General features: G+C 57.3%; 1 protein-coding gene across 2 annotated transcripts; it reads left to right on the top strand.

The window, feature by feature from the left end:
• Window positions 1-41: 41 nt before the first annotated feature.
• Window positions 42-11,729, top strand: TSPAN17 (tetraspanin 17). Of its 2 annotated transcripts, XM_054488933.2 has the most exons (9): window positions 42-362; window positions 4,279-4,329; window positions 4,417-4,563; window positions 5,431-5,601; window positions 7,584-7,709; window positions 8,763-8,810; window positions 9,381-9,497; window positions 9,576-9,637; window positions 10,199-11,729. In XM_054488933.2, exons 1-9 carry the CDS (start codon window positions 276-278, stop codon window positions 10,377-10,379), a joined length of 990 nt encoding a protein of 329 aa, XP_054344908.1. In that variant the 5' UTR covers window positions 42-275; the 3' UTR covers window positions 10,380-11,729. The 2 variants fall into 2 exon arrangements, with proteins under 2 accessions (XP_054344908.1, XP_054344907.1); XM_054488932.2 differs by having other exon boundaries at window positions 84-362; window positions 9,381-9,637.
• Window positions 11,730-17,596: the final 5,867 nt, after the last annotated feature.

The following is a 17,596-nucleotide window of genomic DNA, read 5'->3' as shown; positions in this document are numbered from 1 at the left end:
GAGCCATGCCAGGAGGCGGGGCTCCAAAGGGACTGAGCGCTGTGGGGGCGGGGCCCGGTCCAGAGGCGGGGACAACAGGGCTCCGGGCAAGGAGGTCTGGATGCTGAGGGCGGTCCCTGAGGGGCGGGCGGGGCCCGACCGGTGCTCTGTGTGGCCGAGGCCATGAAGCCGCAGCCGCCCGGCTAGGCCCCGGGCGGCTCTAGCCCAGGGCGGCCCGCGGGGCGCTGGGCCTGGCTCCCGGCTCCGGTTTCCGGGCCGGCGGGTGGCAGCTCACCATGCCAGGCAAGCACCAGCATTTCCAGGAACCCGAGGTCGGCTGCTGCGGGAAATACTTCCTGTTTGGCTTCAACATTGTCTTCTGGGTGAGCGCGGGGTCTGCGCCTTGCCCTGTGCTGGGGGGTGGTGGGAGAGGGAGATTCAGTCTTCTGCTGGGGGAGACCACTCCCTGCCCCAAGAGTTTGGAGCTCGGGACCATCCCCCCGCTTCTGCCACCCCCACGCCCACTTCCAGGACCACCCGAGGTAGCTACAGAGGCCCGGATTGCTGGGGGCGGGTCCCAGCGACAGCGTGCGGTCGGGGTTGGGGTAGGGAGTTTCCCTGAGTAATCCCGAGGCCTGGTGGAGAAAGGGAAGGTGTTTCCTTGAAGACCCCAGGGGCGTGCTAGGTGCAGGTTACCCCCTCTCGCCCAGCCCTCCTTCCTACCCTGGGATGTGGGATACGCGCCAAGCCCCACCCCTGGTTTAGCCGGTAAGGAGGAGATTCTGGCGTGAAGGGAGCCGCCAGTCCCCTTCCCCAGCCTCCTTTCCCTTCCAATAGTACCTGGGTCAAGTGCCTCACCTTAGGCTCCTGCAAAGTGGGGTGGGTCACAGTTCTCTCCCCACCCCAGTCCCGCACTAGGAGGCCGACCTGCCAGGAGGGGTAGGGAGGGACAATGGCCAGTCCTTGGCGGCTGGGAGGGGATCTCCCCGGTTGAGAGCCTGGGAGCTGGCCTTGGGGAACAGAATTCAACATTCTACAGCTGACAAGCTGAGGCTCCTGGGCGGGGCTGCCCCTACTGGGGAAGGGAGCTGCTAGTGCCCCTCCCAGGGTGGCATCTTTCCCCCTGGGCCCTGCCAGGTCATTTTTCCCATCTCTCCAAAGCTGTGGCCCTCTGCAGTCTCTGCTCCTGAGGCCTTGGGTCAAGATGCCAGGCCCTTTCACTTGTGTTCAGCAAGACTCAGTGGCACTGCCCCCCACCCACGTGTCACCGAGCTCACTGGTGTGGTGGGTGCCCTCGCACTGCAGCGCTAGGCTCTTGAGGGTGTGGGCAGTATGTGGGAGCACTGGCAAGGAAGTCAGAAGGCCTGGCTGTAGCAGGCCTGGCTGGGACACCTTGGGCAAGTCACCTCTCCTTTCCGGGCCTCAGCATTCCTGCCTGGAAGAGGACAATAAAGAATCTGCCTGTGAGGGCTGTTAGGCAGATACAATGAGTTCAATTTGTTGTATTCTCACAACTGCCTTATCATCTACATTTTACAGATGGGGAAACTGAAGGAATAGACACAGAGAAGTTAAGTCACTTACCTAGGGTCACACAGCCAGAAAGTACAGAGCCAAAGTGACGGCTTAGTGGGCAGAGGGTGGAGGTGAGGCAGAGCTGTGAGCAGAAGTAACCTCGAATACCAAGGGGGAGCAGGCATGAGAGACCCGGGTTTGTTGCTGGGGTGGAGCGTGGGGTGTTATGTTAAGGTGGCATGGAGAAGGGAGGGCTTCCGGTGGTGGGTCTGATCTGGCTTCTGTTCTGGAGACCGCTTGCCTGGCTGCTGTGTGGAGGGTGGATGAGGGGCAGGGCCTGGAGGTTTGGAACGGGGGCAGGGCTGGGACAAAGCTGGGATGGTGAGGTGGGAAAGGTGAGGAAGGCTGCTGGGAAAGTCAAGAGGCTGAATTGACTGGGCTGGGTCACTTGGGGGCTGGAGGGAGGATTTCAGGTTTGGGTCAAGGTGGCCTAAGGGAGGCTGCTTGTGAAACAGGCACAGAGGTTTTCATGTTTAATGTCAGGCAGACCCTGGTGGTGTTCTGCTTGGAACCTGCTTGTGGTTTCCTTTTTTCTTTTTTTTTTTTTTGAGACAGAGTTTTGCTCTTGTTGCCCAGGCTGGAGGAATGGCATGATCTCGGTTCACTGCAACCTCCGTCTCCCAGGTTCAAGCGATTCTCCTGCCTCAGCCTCCCAAGTAGCTGGGACTATAGGTGTGTGACACCACACCTGGCTAATTTTGTATTTTTAGTAGAGATGGGGTTTCTTCATGTTGGTCAGGCTGATCTGGAACTCTTGACCTCAGGTGATCCGCCTGCCTTGGCCTCCCAAAGTGCTGGGATTACAGGCGTGAGCCACCACACCCGGCCATCCCGCTCGTGGTTTCTTACTGCTCCTAGAGTACTGTCGGCCTCCAGGGCCCCGCGGGTCCGGGCTGTCCGCCATTCAGTTTGTTCCTTGAACTAGACGTGGTCTTGTGTCAGAGCCTCTGCCTGTGCCCTACCCTCCTCCTGGAATAGGCTTTTCCCTCTTGCTCTTTTCATCATTCAAACCTCAGCTGAAATGCCCCCACCCTCCCTTCTGCCCTCTCTAAAGCTAGCCTCCAACCCCAGCATCCCCCATCTCATCGCCCCGCTCGATATTTGTTAAGGGGTCTGTTTGCATCTGAAGTGTCCTTGTCTGCTCGCTCACTGTCCATCTCCACTGTTGGAATGTAAGCTCCGTGAGGGTCGAGTCCCTCCTATTCACCAGCGAATTCCCGGCATGGCGGGGATCAGTGCCGGTAGGTCGGTAGGTCGTGGAGGTGTTTGCTGCAGGCAGGTGGACGAAGGGGTGTGGGACCAGCATGAGGTCTGGGTGGGGATCGGGAGATGCCAGCGTCATGATGGGATGGAAGACCAGCATGAGGAGGAAGAACGGCAGAAGGCTGAGGCTGGAGGCCGTGGGACCAGCCACAGGTGGTCCCTCCAGGAACGCAGCCCTCCAGGAAGTCCTGCTGGAGGCTGAGAGCTCACTTCCCATCTGTTTTCCTAAAGTGCTTTAATTGCATTTCCTTGGCTCTGATTGGCTGCCTCTGGACAAATCTCCGGGGCAGGTGAAGGCGGAGCATCCTGGGAAGGAGCTCGGGGAGGAATGGGGTTGGGTTAACTGAGGTGGGGTTCAGGAAGGAGAAAGTGGCACGCAGTCCCCTGTCTGAAGGCCAAGGGCAGACCAAGTGGGAGGAGGCAGGAGAAGTGATGTTTGGTTTCACATCAGCAGACCCAGCAGGCAGGAGGGAAGGGAAGATGTTTCCAGAGAAAGAATAGAGCAGTGTGGGGAGCCCACGGTCAGGGAAGGGAAGGTGATAAAGGCCTTGGCCGTGGCTATGTGCTGAGGGGAAGGAGCCTCCAGAGAAAGCAGGTGGGTGGGGAGGTTGCAGGAGGTGGGGTCATGGCCCTGGGCTTGGGTACGACAGCCTTTCCCCCTCTGAGACTGCACGCCCAGGGACCTGCCCAGGGTCAGGTGTGAGAGTGACCAGCCTTGACATCCAGGACTCTTCCCAGTAGGGAATTGAGGCAGGAAACTGGGAAAGCTGAGGACGGAGGAAGCGCACTTGGACCGCCCCGGTGGGGAGTCTAGATGGTGTTCTGAAGGCCCAGGCAGAGCTGTGGCCATGGGGCAAAGCCACTGGCACAGGCCGGATCCTAGCTGGATCCTGCTAGGGATCATTGAGATTCCTGTCATTCAGGAGTGTCTGCTTGTGAGCCACGGAAACTGACTCTGGCAGGCGGAGGTTAAAGGGGTAGGATGGGGCTGAGGAGGAGTGTTGAGGGCGGGGCAGCAGTCACACGGCTTTAGGGCAGCAGGAGAGCTGGACTTGGGAGGGTGCAGAAAGGAGGCTAGGAGCCTGGAAGCCCAGCACCAGCTTCGGTCAGGAGTAGAGGCTCAGTATACTGGCGCTGTCACTACCCCCACTGCCACAGCTGCCACTGCTCCTTGGCAGGAGTCTTGGCCACCGTCTGCTCCAGTTTGGAGTTCCAGGAAGGGGCCCCTGATGTCCATCCCAAGGCTAGGAGAGGGTTCAGTCCTCCAGGCTGTGTCTTGTGGGGAAGAATTACTGGGATGTGTTCTTGGGAAGATGGAAAGGACCCTGGGTCCCGTTCACAGCCCTTGTGCCTCTTCCTCTCTCCGCTGGCTTCCCAAGGGCCCTGGCTACTGGGGAAGGATGAGGGGGGAGGGTCCTGGGGCTGCTCCCAGCCCTGAGCTCTTTGCTGCTGCCCTTGCAGGTGCTGGGAGCCCTGTTCCTGGCTATCGGTCTCTGGGCCTGGGGTGAGAAGGTAAGGCAGTGGGTGGGCGTGGGGCTGGTGTGGGACGAGGTGGTGGGAAGGTCAGCTCCCCACACCTGCCTCTGCTGCCCGGCACAGGGCGTTCTCTCCAACATCTCAGCGCTGACAGATCTGGGAGGCCTTGACCCCGTGTGGCTGTTTGTGGTAGTTGGAGGCGTCATGTCTGTGCTGGGCTTTGCTGGCTGCATCGGGGCCCTCCGGGAGAACACCTTCCTGCTAAAGTTTGTGAGTGCTGCCCTCAAGATCCCCTGGGAACCCCCGTCTCCTCCCATCCAGTTCTTACAATGCAGTTGGAGCCTAATGATGGGTAGCTTTATTATTATGCTATAATCGTCATCGTTAGATTCATGTTATCTATATTTACTACATTTACATACTTTTTGTGGTATGGTAAGTGACCGAGACCTGGTGGCCCAAGCATAAAATATTTATTGACTCAAATAAGAAAAGTCCAGGGGTGTGCTGGCTACCGGTGCATTTTGATCCAGGGGCTGCCACAGTTTCACTTGGCCTGGTTTCTCCCTGTTTCTCAGGCTCCCCCCTACCTCCCCCCGCCCCCCCGTTTTGGCTCCATTCCCAGGTGGCAGGAGGCTCAGGAACAGAGCCGGCTTCCCCATGCCCTCCCAGGAACTCCTGCTGGAGGCTGAGAGCTCTCTTCCCAACTGTTTTCCCGAAGTGCTTTAATTGCATTTCCTTGGCTCTGATTGGCTGCCTCTGGACCAATCCCTGGAGGCCGAGGGAGGCCGTGCTCTGATTGGTGGGCTTTGGGCACTTGCCAGTCCTGTATCTGGGACTGGTGGGTTTGGGGAGGTGGCTCCATCTGAACCCTGGAAACTAAAGGTTTGCATGGAGGATGGTTTTTCAGAGAGAGCAGGGTGTGATTACCAGACAAAGGGAATTGGATGGGTAGGTAACAACAGATGCCTTTTACCGTAGTATAACAATACTAACATAATAGAAGGTGGGGGCTCTGGGCGCCTCTGGGTCTTGGTGGAGGTAGGGATGGAGCCCTTCCCTGTGGCACACCCAAGCCCTGGGAGGTCACCAGAGCCCTGCGTCTCCAACCCCTACTGTCTGTATGCCCAACCCCAGTTCTCCGTGTTCCTCGGTCTCATCTTCTTCCTGGAGCTGGCAACAGGGATCCTGGCCTTTGTCTTCAAGGACTGGATTCGAGACCAGCTCAACCTCTTCATCAACAACAACGTCAAGGCCTACCGGGACGACATTGACCTCCAGAACCTCATTGACTTTGCTCAGGAATACGTGAGTCCAGTGTCCAGCCTGGGACACCTGCAGGAGGCACCTTCCTGGCAGACGAATGAGGGAGCAAGTTCCCTGTGATGGGACCATCTCCTTACCCACCTGGGCTAGTGGGCCCCAGGAGAGAGACCCAGGAGTGTCCTCGTCCGAGGAGAGCCAGCCCCTGGTGATCCTTTTGGGTCCCCATTTGCCTAGTGCCATAGGGCCACGGCCTTGGGAAACAGAGGGCACGGGCTCCATGCGAGCAGCTCCCAGGCCAGGGCCTACGACACACGGGAGAACGGAGGAAAAGTGACATAAAAATATAGATTTCTACTTCTGCTAAACCTTGGGCCCACGGTATCAGCCGGAGCTATGTTGCTGCCGCTCTTTTACTGTTACAGAGGCTCTCTGTTTGCCATTGTTCCCAATACTCTGTATTTTATTATATCTGTCAGCCCTTATCTCTCATTTATACTATGTTTGGCCTCTGTGCATATGAGAGTTTAGACCCCTGACGGAAGGTCTGCCCTCAAGCTTGCAAACTTAACCCCAGTGAAGAGCAGCTGGAGAAGAGTTCCCGAAACCCTATCTGCTCCCACCTGCACCATCTCACCCACTCACCCTTAACCACAAACACACAGTCACACACTGTCACCCACAGTCACACCCACACCCAGTCACACACTCACAGGCACACTTGATCACACCTACACCTACACATGGTCCCACAGTCACACATGAGTCACACCCGATCACACCCACACACGGCGACGGGCCCTTGGCGCCATTCACCACCAAGAGTCAGCTCTGGATCCAGAGGTGAAGCAGAGCTGGTGCCTGCTTCAAGCAGCTCTCAACCCAGGGCAGAGGCAGACATAGCCAGGCAGTTATGATGCGGTTCATTCATTCATTCAGCACAGGATTGTTAAGGGCCTACCATATGCCGGACCCAGAGCCAGGCCCTGGGGATTCGGTGGGGAAGAAAGCTGGGACCTGTCCTCTCAGGGATGGCAGTCAGGAAGAGACAGATGGTGAACAAGCAGAACAAACAAATGTGTGCATGTACACACGTGTGTGTGCAAAATTGTGTGTTGTGGTAAGAGTCAAAATGAAGGGTGGAGAATGGGAAGGCCTCTGCGTGGAGAGCTTGAAGCCTCCCAAAGGAGGAGAAGGAAGAGAAGGGAGAGTGTTCTGTAGCAGGAGCAGCTGGCGCTGAGCAGGTGCCAGGAGGCAGGTGGAGGCTGAGCCCTGCCGTGGGACCAGCACATGCAGGGCATGTGGCAGGCCTGGCTCCTCTAGCTCTCTGGCTCGGCCACGGGGCCTGCCTGTGTCTGCTGCGGAGCTTGAGCTCCCCCAGCCCTGTGGGCTGTTCTCCAGCCCCTGTGCTGCTGCTCAGTGAAGGCTGTGTGCACCCGTGTGCCCCACAAGACCACGGTTCACAGCAGATCCCAACCTCGCCATTGCTCCTGCCTAGGGGACAGCTTAGGGTGCTCTGGGTGGAGGGTGATGGGGTGTGGGATGATGCCAGCCGGCATGGAGGAAATGGGGTGGGATGGCTATGGGGGTGGCAGGATTCCCCTCCTGTCCCTGCACTGAAGACAGGAGGGCTTTGTAGAACCTCTGGGGCAAGTGTGGGAGGCCTGCTGCAGACATGGGGCCCAGCGGTCTCTGCTGCCACAGGGCTTGGCCCAGCGCCTGCCTCTTAGGTAGTCTGGAGGAAGCCACAGTCGTTGAACCAGTATCCTTGTCCCACTCCCTCCCTTTTTCTAGCCTCTCTTGGGTCGGGGAGGGGGAAGCTCAGTGTCCCCTCCCTTGCACCCCTCTGCCTCCACCAGCCTGGAGGTTGGGCCCAGGCCTGTGGGGGTCAGGAGGTGGCCACCCACTTGGCTGTCCCAGCCCCATCCCAGATAGCCCTGTCTTCCTGCAGCCTGGGCTTGTTCCCAAACAGGGTGAGGCTCCTGGGGTGGGCCTGGCTCACCTGGGGCTCTCCCCTGCCCCCACAGTGGTCTTGCTGCGGAGCCCGAGGCCCCAACGACTGGAACCTCAATATCTACTTCAACTGCACTGACTTGAACCCCAGCCGGGAGCGCTGCGGGGTGCCCTTCTCCTGCTGCGTCAGGGACCCTGCGGTGAGTGGGGCTAGCGGGGGAGAGGGGAGGGGCTTTCCGGTGCACAGACTCTGGAGAAACCTCCCACAGGGCCCCGCTCCACTCTGCCCCGCTCTGGGGGTGTGGATGCTGGGGGATGTCGTTTTACATGGGTGGCACTGAGGCCTGTTGGGGCGCGGCTGCTTTCCCTGTTTTATCGTAATGAGATGGAAACAGCAGGACCCTGGGGCACAGGGATGGGGCCTGGCCTGGAGGCCTCCCTGCACCCTATACATCCACATCCACACAGCCGCAGCCATTGTCTGTGCCTGGCCAGCTTGAAGTTTGGCCAGGCTGTCACTCTCAGTTACGGTTGTATGTGGCAGGGGTTGCCTGGGTCATTGCCAGCCACCACCCCACTGGGCCACCATTGCAGGGTAGCAGGGAGTGGGGACCTCTGTCCCTTTACGACTTTCTTCGGGGCAGAAACCTCTCCTGGTTATGTTTCTTCAGTCACAGTCCATCTGGGATGCCAAGGGCCAGGTTTCTCCCCATGCTTATAACACACCAGCAGGCAGGATTCCTGAACGGAGGCAGGTCCAGGCTGGCGATTGCAGCCACGCATTCCAGCGTCTGGGAAAGAGGCACGTGGGGCCGGGTGCGGTGGCTCATGGGAGGATCATTTGAGTCCAAGAGTTCGAGACCAGCTGGGGCGGCACAGTGAGACCTCATGTCTACAAAAAAAAAAAAAAAAAAAAAATTAGACGGGCATGGTGTTACACTCCTGTGATCCTAGCTACTTGGGAGGCTGAGGTGGGAGGATCACTTGAGCCTAGGAGGTTGAAGCTGCAGTGAGCTATGATCGTGCCACTGCACTCCAGCCTGGGCAATGGAGTGAGACCCTGTCTCAAAAAAAAAAAAAAAAAAAAAATAGCACATGGGCCTCAGAGAGGCTCACTTAAGACTGGTGGACACGGCAGAATCCATGGGCCCATCTGCTTCCTCTGAGAAGGAAAACCCACCGCACTGCCCAGGTACCATGGACCCCATGGGATGCGTCCTCACCAAGTCACTAACTGGCCTGTCTCCCCTCAGGAGGATGTCCTCAACACCCAGTGTGGCTACGACGTCCGGCTCAAACTGGTGAGGGGGGTAGGAACCGGGCTGGGGCAGGCGGGGGTACTGGGATGGGAATGAGACTGTCTATAACCTCCTCTGGAAGTCCTCAGGGATTCTTTGGGGAGAGGGCGCTGGGTCCCAGGAACCAGCCAGACACCCAGGCAGCGTAGGGGGAGTAGACCCCTGGGCCTGGGCAGATGTGGGTTTGCTCAGTTCTGCTCTGTGGAACACCCTTGGGGTGCCCGGCTTTGCCCTAGAGGCCAGATATTTGGCGCTTATGAGACAGTCGGCTCTGGAGGAGTGGAGGGAGAAAGACGGTAAGCCCTTAGAGAAAGCAATATGAATAGCCATGTGACAGTCTCAACTGAGAGCTTGGAAGAAAATAAGGGAGGTGATAGGAGAGAAGCTGGGCAGGCAGGAGGGGGCGTGCATCTGTGCTGAGACCCCATGAGAAGGAGCCGGCTTTGTGGAGGGCCTGTGGGGAGCAGGTGCTGCAGGTTTAGGCCCTGGGGTGGGCGTGAGCTTGGCAGGCTGGGAGGGTGGGAGCTGGCCTGAAGGGCGGGTAGGCTGAGCCTGGTGCCTGCGTGTCCCCAGGAGCTGGAGCAACAGGGCTTCATCCACACCAAAGGCTGCGTGGGCCAGTTTGAGAAGTGGCTGCAGGACAACCTGATTGTGGTGGCGGGAGTCTTCATGGGCATCGCCCTCCTCCAGGTACCCTTGTGGCCCCACGTGCCCCTCCCCTTGCCTGGGCCGCCCTCGCTCTCCCCTCACCTGTCCTCTGTCTTACAGATCTTTGGCATCTGCCTGGCCCAGAACCTCGTGAGTGACATCAAGGCAGTGAAAGCCAACTGGTGAGGCCGCCGCAGGCCATGGCCACATGCCTGGCCTACCCAGGCCTCTGGGGGGCCCCCCAGGACGCTCCTACTATACTCGTGACGGGCAAGGCTGCAGGAGGCGTTCCTGCTGGGACTGAGCCTTGAGGGGTTCACCTGAGCCGCTGTGCTGTCCACCCACGGAGAAAGTTGCTGTGCCTCCGCCTGGGCCTCTTGTCCTGTATGCGTGTATACACACACATGCAGGCACACATGTGCAAAGGGAGCCACCGTCTCAGCTACATTTGGGGTGGTGGGCTCTCCAGGGGACTAGGAAGGGCGCAGCTCAGAGGGTGCAGGCCAAGCGGGGTGGGAGGTGCTGTGTGGAGGGTCCCCCCCGTTCCCTGCCCCCCGATGCTGGGATGCACCTTTCTGTGCGTAGCTGTATGGGGCGTGTTGCCTGAGCCACCGCCTCACACAGCTTCAGAGCACTCTTTTCTATGAGCTGTAACTTTGAGCCTGCCAGGAACCCACCTCAGCCTCAGTGTCCCAGACTCTGAAATGGGTCCAAGAATTTTCTTTCTCTTGCTTGCCTCTCAGGAGCAAATGGAATGATGACTTTGAAAACCACTGGCTTACGCCCACCATTTCCGAGGTCCTGTCCACGGTGGGGCCTCAGCAGAACTCTCTGATTGGGGTCCCTGGCCCGGCCCCACCCAGCCGACATGTTTTCTTTGGCCTGGGTGGTTTATACCCTGAGCCAACCTTTAAAAATTGGTAGATTTCACATAAAAGTCCAGATCCACAACTTCTCTTGAAGAATGACCACCTGGCTACACCGGCTCTTCAGTGGCAACACTACCTGGGACACTGCCTCCCCAGTCTCCGAGGGCCCCAGCTGGCCCGTTCTACTCACCTAAGTGCCGCCTGACCCTTGTACACTAGGAGCTGGCCTCCCACCTCTGCAGGGTTATTCCCTGCACCTCGAGGCCGCTGCAGGCCAACCTGGAGTGAAACACAGGGACCTGAAGGATGGGGAGGCTGGACCCCGCTCTGAAGAGGGTGCAGCCTGGGAAGGGCGGCCTTGCTGGGGACTGCGGTGGGAGTAGAGTGCCCAGGAGAGGGTCTGAGGGGTGGGATGGGGTCAGGACAATTTTGCAAAAGAAGTAGCTGGAAGCCGTGGGACTGGCGGGAGCCTGTTTGGGGGATCTGGATGGTTGACTCCTAGGAATCAAGTTCAGCATCTTTGCCATGGCTGCAGAGCTGCCTGATGGGCACTAGAGGGCATGCCAGCCCCACACTCCCTGGGTCTGGCTTCCTCCCGCAACCTCACTCTAGTAGAGCCTGTGCCTGCCTACTAGCGCTCTGGGGTTCCGAGAGTTTGGGAATTTCTCAGAGCCAACTGGCTCAGGCTTGGGAAGGCTGGCTGCTGCCCTCAGCTCCGCCTCATCAGCTATGTGAAGGGGTATGTGTGGAGTGATCCTGCCGCCCCCTCCCTGGGCTCATCCAGAGATCTCAAACTCCGATGCCCCTGGGGCCACGTAGGTTGTATAAATGGATGAAACAGGCCCTTGAGTTGGGAGCCTGCTTCACTTTGACTTTCCCACTGTTCCTGGAGACAAAGACATCGTGATGAGAGAGAGTTCGCACAATCTAGTCGGTAACAGCCACTTTCCTTGAGACCAATAGAATGTGGTGGGGATGGAGGAGAGCACGGGTCCCCGTCTGACAGTGGCCGCTGTCATATTCAGGTGTAGCTAATTGCTCTGGTGTGGGAATGCAGGCCTAATGCCAGAAATCTGGAGAAGCCAGAAATACAGATTTGTATGTGAGATGTCCTGAATTTTTAAGTTGTTGGCAGAAATTAATTCAGAAATCAAATCTGCAGGTCAAACAAGGTGCAGGGCACAGCTTTGGCCCCATGTCCCTGTAGGTCCCTCTGGGACAGTCACCGCTGGGGTCCTGGCTGCTCTGTCATTGAGGGATGCTGGGCACTGCTGCCGGGTGGCCAGGGTGTGGGGCATGCGCCCAGCAATGTGGCTCCTTGGCCCTGCTGGACAGTGTCCTGGGCCCCCGACAGGCGCTGGCTGGGAGTGGTTTGTACATGCTACAATAAATGCAGCTTGCAGCATTGTGCATGTGTCTTGCATTTTCACTTTCATTTTATCCCTCAAACCACACAACACCCTGTGCGGTGGAATTTCTTTTCCTGATGAGGAAATGGACTCAGAGAGGGGAGGGAGGTTGCCTGGAGCGCACAGCTGGGAGGAGGCACACCAATCTGACCCTCTTGCTGGAGTTTTGCACCACACCTGTCCTGTGTATCTGATATATTTGGGTAAAACCTCTGTACTCAAGGGCGGTACATTCATCCCCCAAGTGTGAGTTGAACATCAACTCAGGGTGGAGATACAGACAAGGGCAAGGTCTTGCCTGTGTGCTGCATTCTCATGGGGAAGACGCGGGAAGCAAGCTGTCCAGCATTTTTGTTAGTAATACATGCTATGAAGAAAGCAGGAGTGACTGCAGGGGGGCCATCTCTGGGCTGCTCTGGGGGAACGATATTCTACGTTTTGGTACCAGCTTCTGTAGAGGCCTTGAAGCCAGCCTGGGCTCCATGTGAGGGAGCCTGGGGTGGCTGGAGAGGTGGGAGTGGGGAGGGCCAAAGGGCATAAGCACAAGGAAGTGGTGTAACCAAGATATGTTTGGAAACAGGATTGAAGAGATGGGATGGGAGTGATGAGTAGGAGTGGTTGAGGCCCTGGCTGGGAACCCGGAGTTCTCCAAAGCTCACTTCTGCTACTGGATATCCATTCTTCCATCCATCCACCCACATTCACCATCTATCCATCCATCTGCTCACCCACCCATCCACACGTTCACTCATCCATCCATCAATCATCCACTTACCCACCCACCACCCACCTACCCATTCATTCACATGCCCATCCATCCATCCATCCATCCATCCATCCATCCACTTATCCACCTACTCGCCCATTCATTCACATGTTCACTCATCTATCCATTTGTTCACTCATCCATCCACTCACCCACCCTCCCACCTACCCATTCATCCACACATTCACTTATCTATCCAAACACCCACCCTTCATCCATCCATTCATCCACCCACCCACCCTTCCTCCATCCATTCACCCATCCACCCTTCCTCCATCCATTCACCCATCCACCCACCCATCCCTCCATCCATCCATCCATCTTCATCCTCCATCGACTCACTCAGCTATCCACTGCCATTCACTTAGGTAGGCCCTAGCTAGAGGCTGGGGTTACTGAGGCAGCTCAGACCTGCCCCTGCCTTCCCAGAGCCCCGTATCTTGTTGGAGGCAGACAAGGAAGAGTTGCTAATGTGCAATGTATACGTGGTGACAAAGACGTGATGATCACTGCTAAGTGGGATCTTGGGCTGGCTACAGACAAATTTCCTGTCCCCACAGTAGAACTTAGAGCAGTTCTTTGCACCAAGGGGCTCTTACCCACAGATGATGCAGCTTCTTCAGATATGCAAAAACAAGGGAGCTTGTAAGGTTGTCCATCAATCTAGGAGGGTCCCTGGGCCTTGGGACCAAGGTCACCTCCCACCCTCTGTTAGGATGAGACGCACACTGGTAGAGACAGGTGCTAACTGTCTGGCAGCCTGGGAGTCCCCTGTCTAACCACAGGAGAGGCTGCCAGCAGCAACCTGGTCAGCTTGGTGGGAGGACATCCTGTGACACCAAGATACCCTACAGACAGAGCTGGAGGGACAGAGAGCAACCAGGCTGGCGAGCTCCTTTATCTCTGGGTGAGGTGGTCATATGGGCTGGAGAGGACGGGCAGCAGCTCCTTCTGGGGAGGCTAAGGCCACAGGTGCCTTGGTGGTAGCCACTCCCAGTTACCACCAGAGGGCGCCAAAGTGCCGCCCACGCAGCACAGCCGGCTCAGCTCGCGGAAGGGGCTCTGTGTAGTCATTGGGGCGACCCCTAGGGCCAAGCAGGCCCATGCCATCGTTCCAGAGACCCTGGGGCCCACCCCGCTGGTGCCAAATCCAGGCCTTACCACCCTCTGCCCTGTCTTCTCTGGGGAGTGGAGCAAATGACGCTGCCTGCCCACGGGTGCCTCTCTCAGTGCTTACAGGGCCCGAGCCCACTTGCTGGGCTGGGTGGGTGGTGGTGTCCGCCCGACAGAGCTGGAGAAAGGGGTGAGCGTCACTCTCTCTAGGAGGATGACGCAATGTGCTCCACAACCTACACCTCCATTCACTCATTCAGCCAGGGCAGCGGAGCACCCCGTCGCTGCCAGGCACTGCCGCGGGCACTTACGTGAGGGACAAAACACAGGCCCCACCTCGTGGAACAGCCCAGGCCAGGGAGCAGCTGGCTTTGTCTGCCAAAGGTCAAATATAATGGCAAAAACCGCAACTACTTTTGCACCAACCTACTTAAATCCGCTAGGCTGTTGGGCGTGCTCCCCTTGACTCTGCCTTCACCGTGGAAAGCAGCTCCGGGTGGGGCTAAGCAGTCGGGTGTGGGGTGTCCCCATCACATCGTACTTGTGGACGCTGACGGCGAACCTCGTGTGATTTTCATGGGTCATGAATATCATCCTCCTTTTGATTTTCAGCTATTAAACAACAGAAAACCATTTTTGGCTCTTGAGCTCTATAAACACAGCTAGCGGGTGGGATCCACCTCGCGGCTGGAGTTTGCAGACCTGGGTCCAGGAAGGAAGGAAGACGGTACACAGTGAACATCATTGCGTGAGCCTGCCCTGCTACGAGTGAGGACACAGCGGACCAAGCAGGGGTGAGGCAGGGGCAGGCCTGGCACTAAATGGGGCAGTTGGAGCGGGCCTTGCTGTGAATGCCAGATGGAGCAAAGACCTTTCATTTTAACTGTAACACATTTTTGGCAGCACAAGTAAAATAGGAACCCATTCTACTTAGAAAATTGGCTGGGCACAGTGGCTCATGCCTGTAATCCTAGCACTTTGGGAGGCTGAGGCAGGTGGATCACCTGAGGTCAGGAGTTCGAGACCAGCCTGGCCAACATGGTGAAACCCTATCTCTACTAAAAATACAAAAACAAACAAACAAACAAAAAATTAGCCAGGCATGGTGATGGGCGGCTGTAACCCCAGCTATTCGGGAGGCTGAGGCAGGAGAATCGCTTGAGCCTGGGAAGTGAAGGTTGCAGTGAGCCAAGATCACACCATGGCACTCCAGCCTGGGCGACAGAGCAAGACTCCGTCTCAAAAAAAAAAAAAAAAAAAAAGCCTGTGCATTCAGCCGGTTCGTGTCATGACTGCAGGGGTACCTCCCAGCAGGGGTGAGCCGTGCTTTTCCTTTCTACCCGATGCATGAGGACTGTCAGGCTGTGCCCACTTTGGGGCCCTTCCCATGCTAAGGCATATTGGTACAAGGCATGGCCAAGACCTCCTGCTTCACTGGGCCGGAGGACAAGGGACATGGGAGGGTAGCCCCAAATCAGGGCTGATGATGGAGGTGGCCCCAGCAGGTCCCTGCTCAGGCCTAGGGGCCTGATTTCTGCTCCTCAGCCCAGGCATTGGCTTGATGGGCAGCATTACCACAGGTCTAGTGGGTCTGGGCATCAGCCCATCAGAGGTGGGAAAGTCACAAAGGAACCCCCAGCCCTGCCAAGGCTGTTGCCACAGTAATGCCTCCCTGGCCCCTTTGGCAGCTATGTGGAGAGATAGGGACGTCAGCACCCTGCAAAGAGAGGGGACTCTGCTCTGGCCCAAGCTTCCAGCCCTTGACTAGAGGCTGCCTTGGGTGCCGGAGGCCTGGCTGCACCTGCACACCTGGGTCCTGCTTCCTGGGATCCTCCTGTCTGGGAATTAGCTCTCTAGGTCTGCCTTACCCCCAGAGAGCTGCTTTCCTCCACCAGCCCCTTCCCAGGCTGCTCCAGTCTGTCCCACTCTCAATCTGTGGGAACCTCCCTGGAATCATGCTTAGGGTTGGTGCGGTCCCCTCCAGCAGGACCACGTGGAATCCAGGCAGCTTGCCATCAGCCAGTGTTCACCAAGTAACGTTGTGCGCAGGGTAGTGCTGGGCACCTGGAATTCATTAGTGACTCCAACACAGTCCCTGCGCTGCAGGGCCTCACTGTCCGGGGCAGACGCAGACAGGTATGTCACCAGGCTTTAAAAGTGATTGATTTGCTGGGTGCGGTGGCTCACACCTATAAGCCAAGCACTTTGGGAGGCCGAGGCAGGTGGATCACGAGGTCAGGAGATCGAGACCATCCCGGCTAACATGGTGAAACCCCGTCTCTACTAAAAATACAAAAAAATTAGCCAGGCGTGGTGGTGGGTGACTGTAGTCTCAGCTACCCAGGAGGCTGAGGCAGGAGAATGGCATGAACCTGGGAGGCGGAGCTTGCAGTGAGCCGAGATCACGCACTCCAGCCTGGGTGACAGAGTGAGACTCTGTCTCAAAAACAAACAAACAAACAAAAAAAGTGATTGATTTGTTCAAATAGGTAGTATAGGTAGTGTGGCTAAAAACCACACACTGAATGGAAAGATAAGTGCAAATCCCCTCTCTCCCCTGTCCCGTGGTCCCCTTCCCCTCCCAGGGACAGTGACTGTGGCCGGTGCTGTCTGTGCCACCCTGGACACGGGCTGTGCCTTAGAAAGCCGAGCTCCTCAAGAAACAAAGCAGGCCAGAGCCACATCCGCAGACCCGCATGGCCCACTGGAGGCCTCTGTACACCCTGTCTGCGTTTCTCACTGACCAGCATTTCTGGGAGATAATGACGTGTCAGTATGTATAGATCTACTCAGTTATTTTCAACAACAACAAAGTGATAATAATAGCAAGAATTTATACTTGCGATGTGCTGGACGCTTCTTGGACCACTTTATTTATATTAACTGATCTACTCCTAATAATTCAAGGGACAGGCACCTGCTGGTCTTGCTGTGCAGGCGAGGAAGCCAGGAGTGCCCCATTGGGTGGACACTGCCCGACTGACTCAGCCCATCCTCTTGGACATGCAGGAGGTTTCTAGGCAGCCAACACCCTTGGATTCTATCTTTGGGCACTTGTATCTCTGTGGGATAAATGTTTGGAAGTGAATTGCTAGGTTAAAGGGCAGATGCATTTCTAATTTACATAGCTGTTGCCAAATTGCCCTCGGAAGAGGTCATACTGATTTACGGTGCCACAGATACCGCTGGGCAGAACCCTTGCCCTCCCGCTGGCAGCAGCCGGAGCCCGCCCTGCATTCACCCACATGGTTCATCTTTGTCAATCTGATGGAAGAAAACGGTTTCTCTTTGTGGTTCTCCTTTGCACGGCTCTTATTATGAGAGAGGTTGAGCATGTTTTCATGCAGATCAGTACAATTTGGCATAGTCAGAATTACCAGAGCGAGCTCCAAGGGGTGGGGGAGCCCCCAGGCTGGAGTGGTTCTGTGTGGGATGAGGGAGCTGGTGGTCTGGGAGTCTTGCAGGTCGGTGGTGTGTTGGGTAGAGGCAAGGAGGGCGCTCCTGGTGGAGGGACCAGCCTGGGGAAGTGCTCAGAGGAGTGGGAGGCAGGAGGACCTGGCCTGGCCCCTCTGCTCAACAGTAAGCCACATGGCCCCTGCTCCTTTGGTCCCTAAGGCCCCAGCCAGGTTTCTTCCTCTGCTCTCTTTCTCTGCTTGAGCTAAACTGCGGTTCCTGGGGAAGGGCTGGGAGAAGGTCTCCTCCCTACAGGCGGCATCTTCCAGCGTCCCCAGAGGGAGCCTGACCCCCAGCATTCAGTGAGAAATCCCCCATAGCCCGCTCCGCCTCCTGGGCTCCTCCTGCCCCTCCCACCCACCCCAGCCGCTGGGGCGCTTACATCCTCATTAACGCGGCTCAGTGGCTGGCGCTGGGAATTGATCTCCCTCAGGCCCAGTGTGGACGGCGGCTAATAGGGATGAATGGGGCGGGAGGTGCCGCCGAGGGACGGTCGTCCGGTGGCCCACACAGGGCGGAGAGGTGGGCAGA

The sequence above is a fragment of the Pongo pygmaeus genome, chromosome 4 (genome assembly GCF_028885625.2).
Source record: "Pongo pygmaeus isolate AG05252 chromosome 4, NHGRI_mPonPyg2-v2.0_pri, whole genome shotgun sequence".
Lineage (NCBI taxonomy): Eukaryota > Metazoa > Chordata > Mammalia > Primates > Hominidae > Pongo > Pongo pygmaeus.
This window is presented reverse-complemented; position numbering and strand designations above follow the sequence as displayed.

Bases quoted from the DNA above. Each gene is read 5' to 3' on its own strand.
- TSPAN17 (XM_054488932.2), top strand. From the start codon at position 276: ATGCCAGGCAAGCACCAGCATTTCCAGGAACCCGAGGTCGGCTGCTGC. The intron at 4,330-4,416 runs GTAAGGCAGTGG...TGCCCGGCACAG, and splicing joins TCTGGGCCTGGGGTGAGAAG to GGCGTTCTCTCCAACATCTC. The intron at 8,811-9,380 runs GTGAGGGGGGTA...GCGTGTCCCCAG, and splicing joins ACGACGTCCGGCTCAAACTG to GAGCTGGAGCAACAGGGCTT.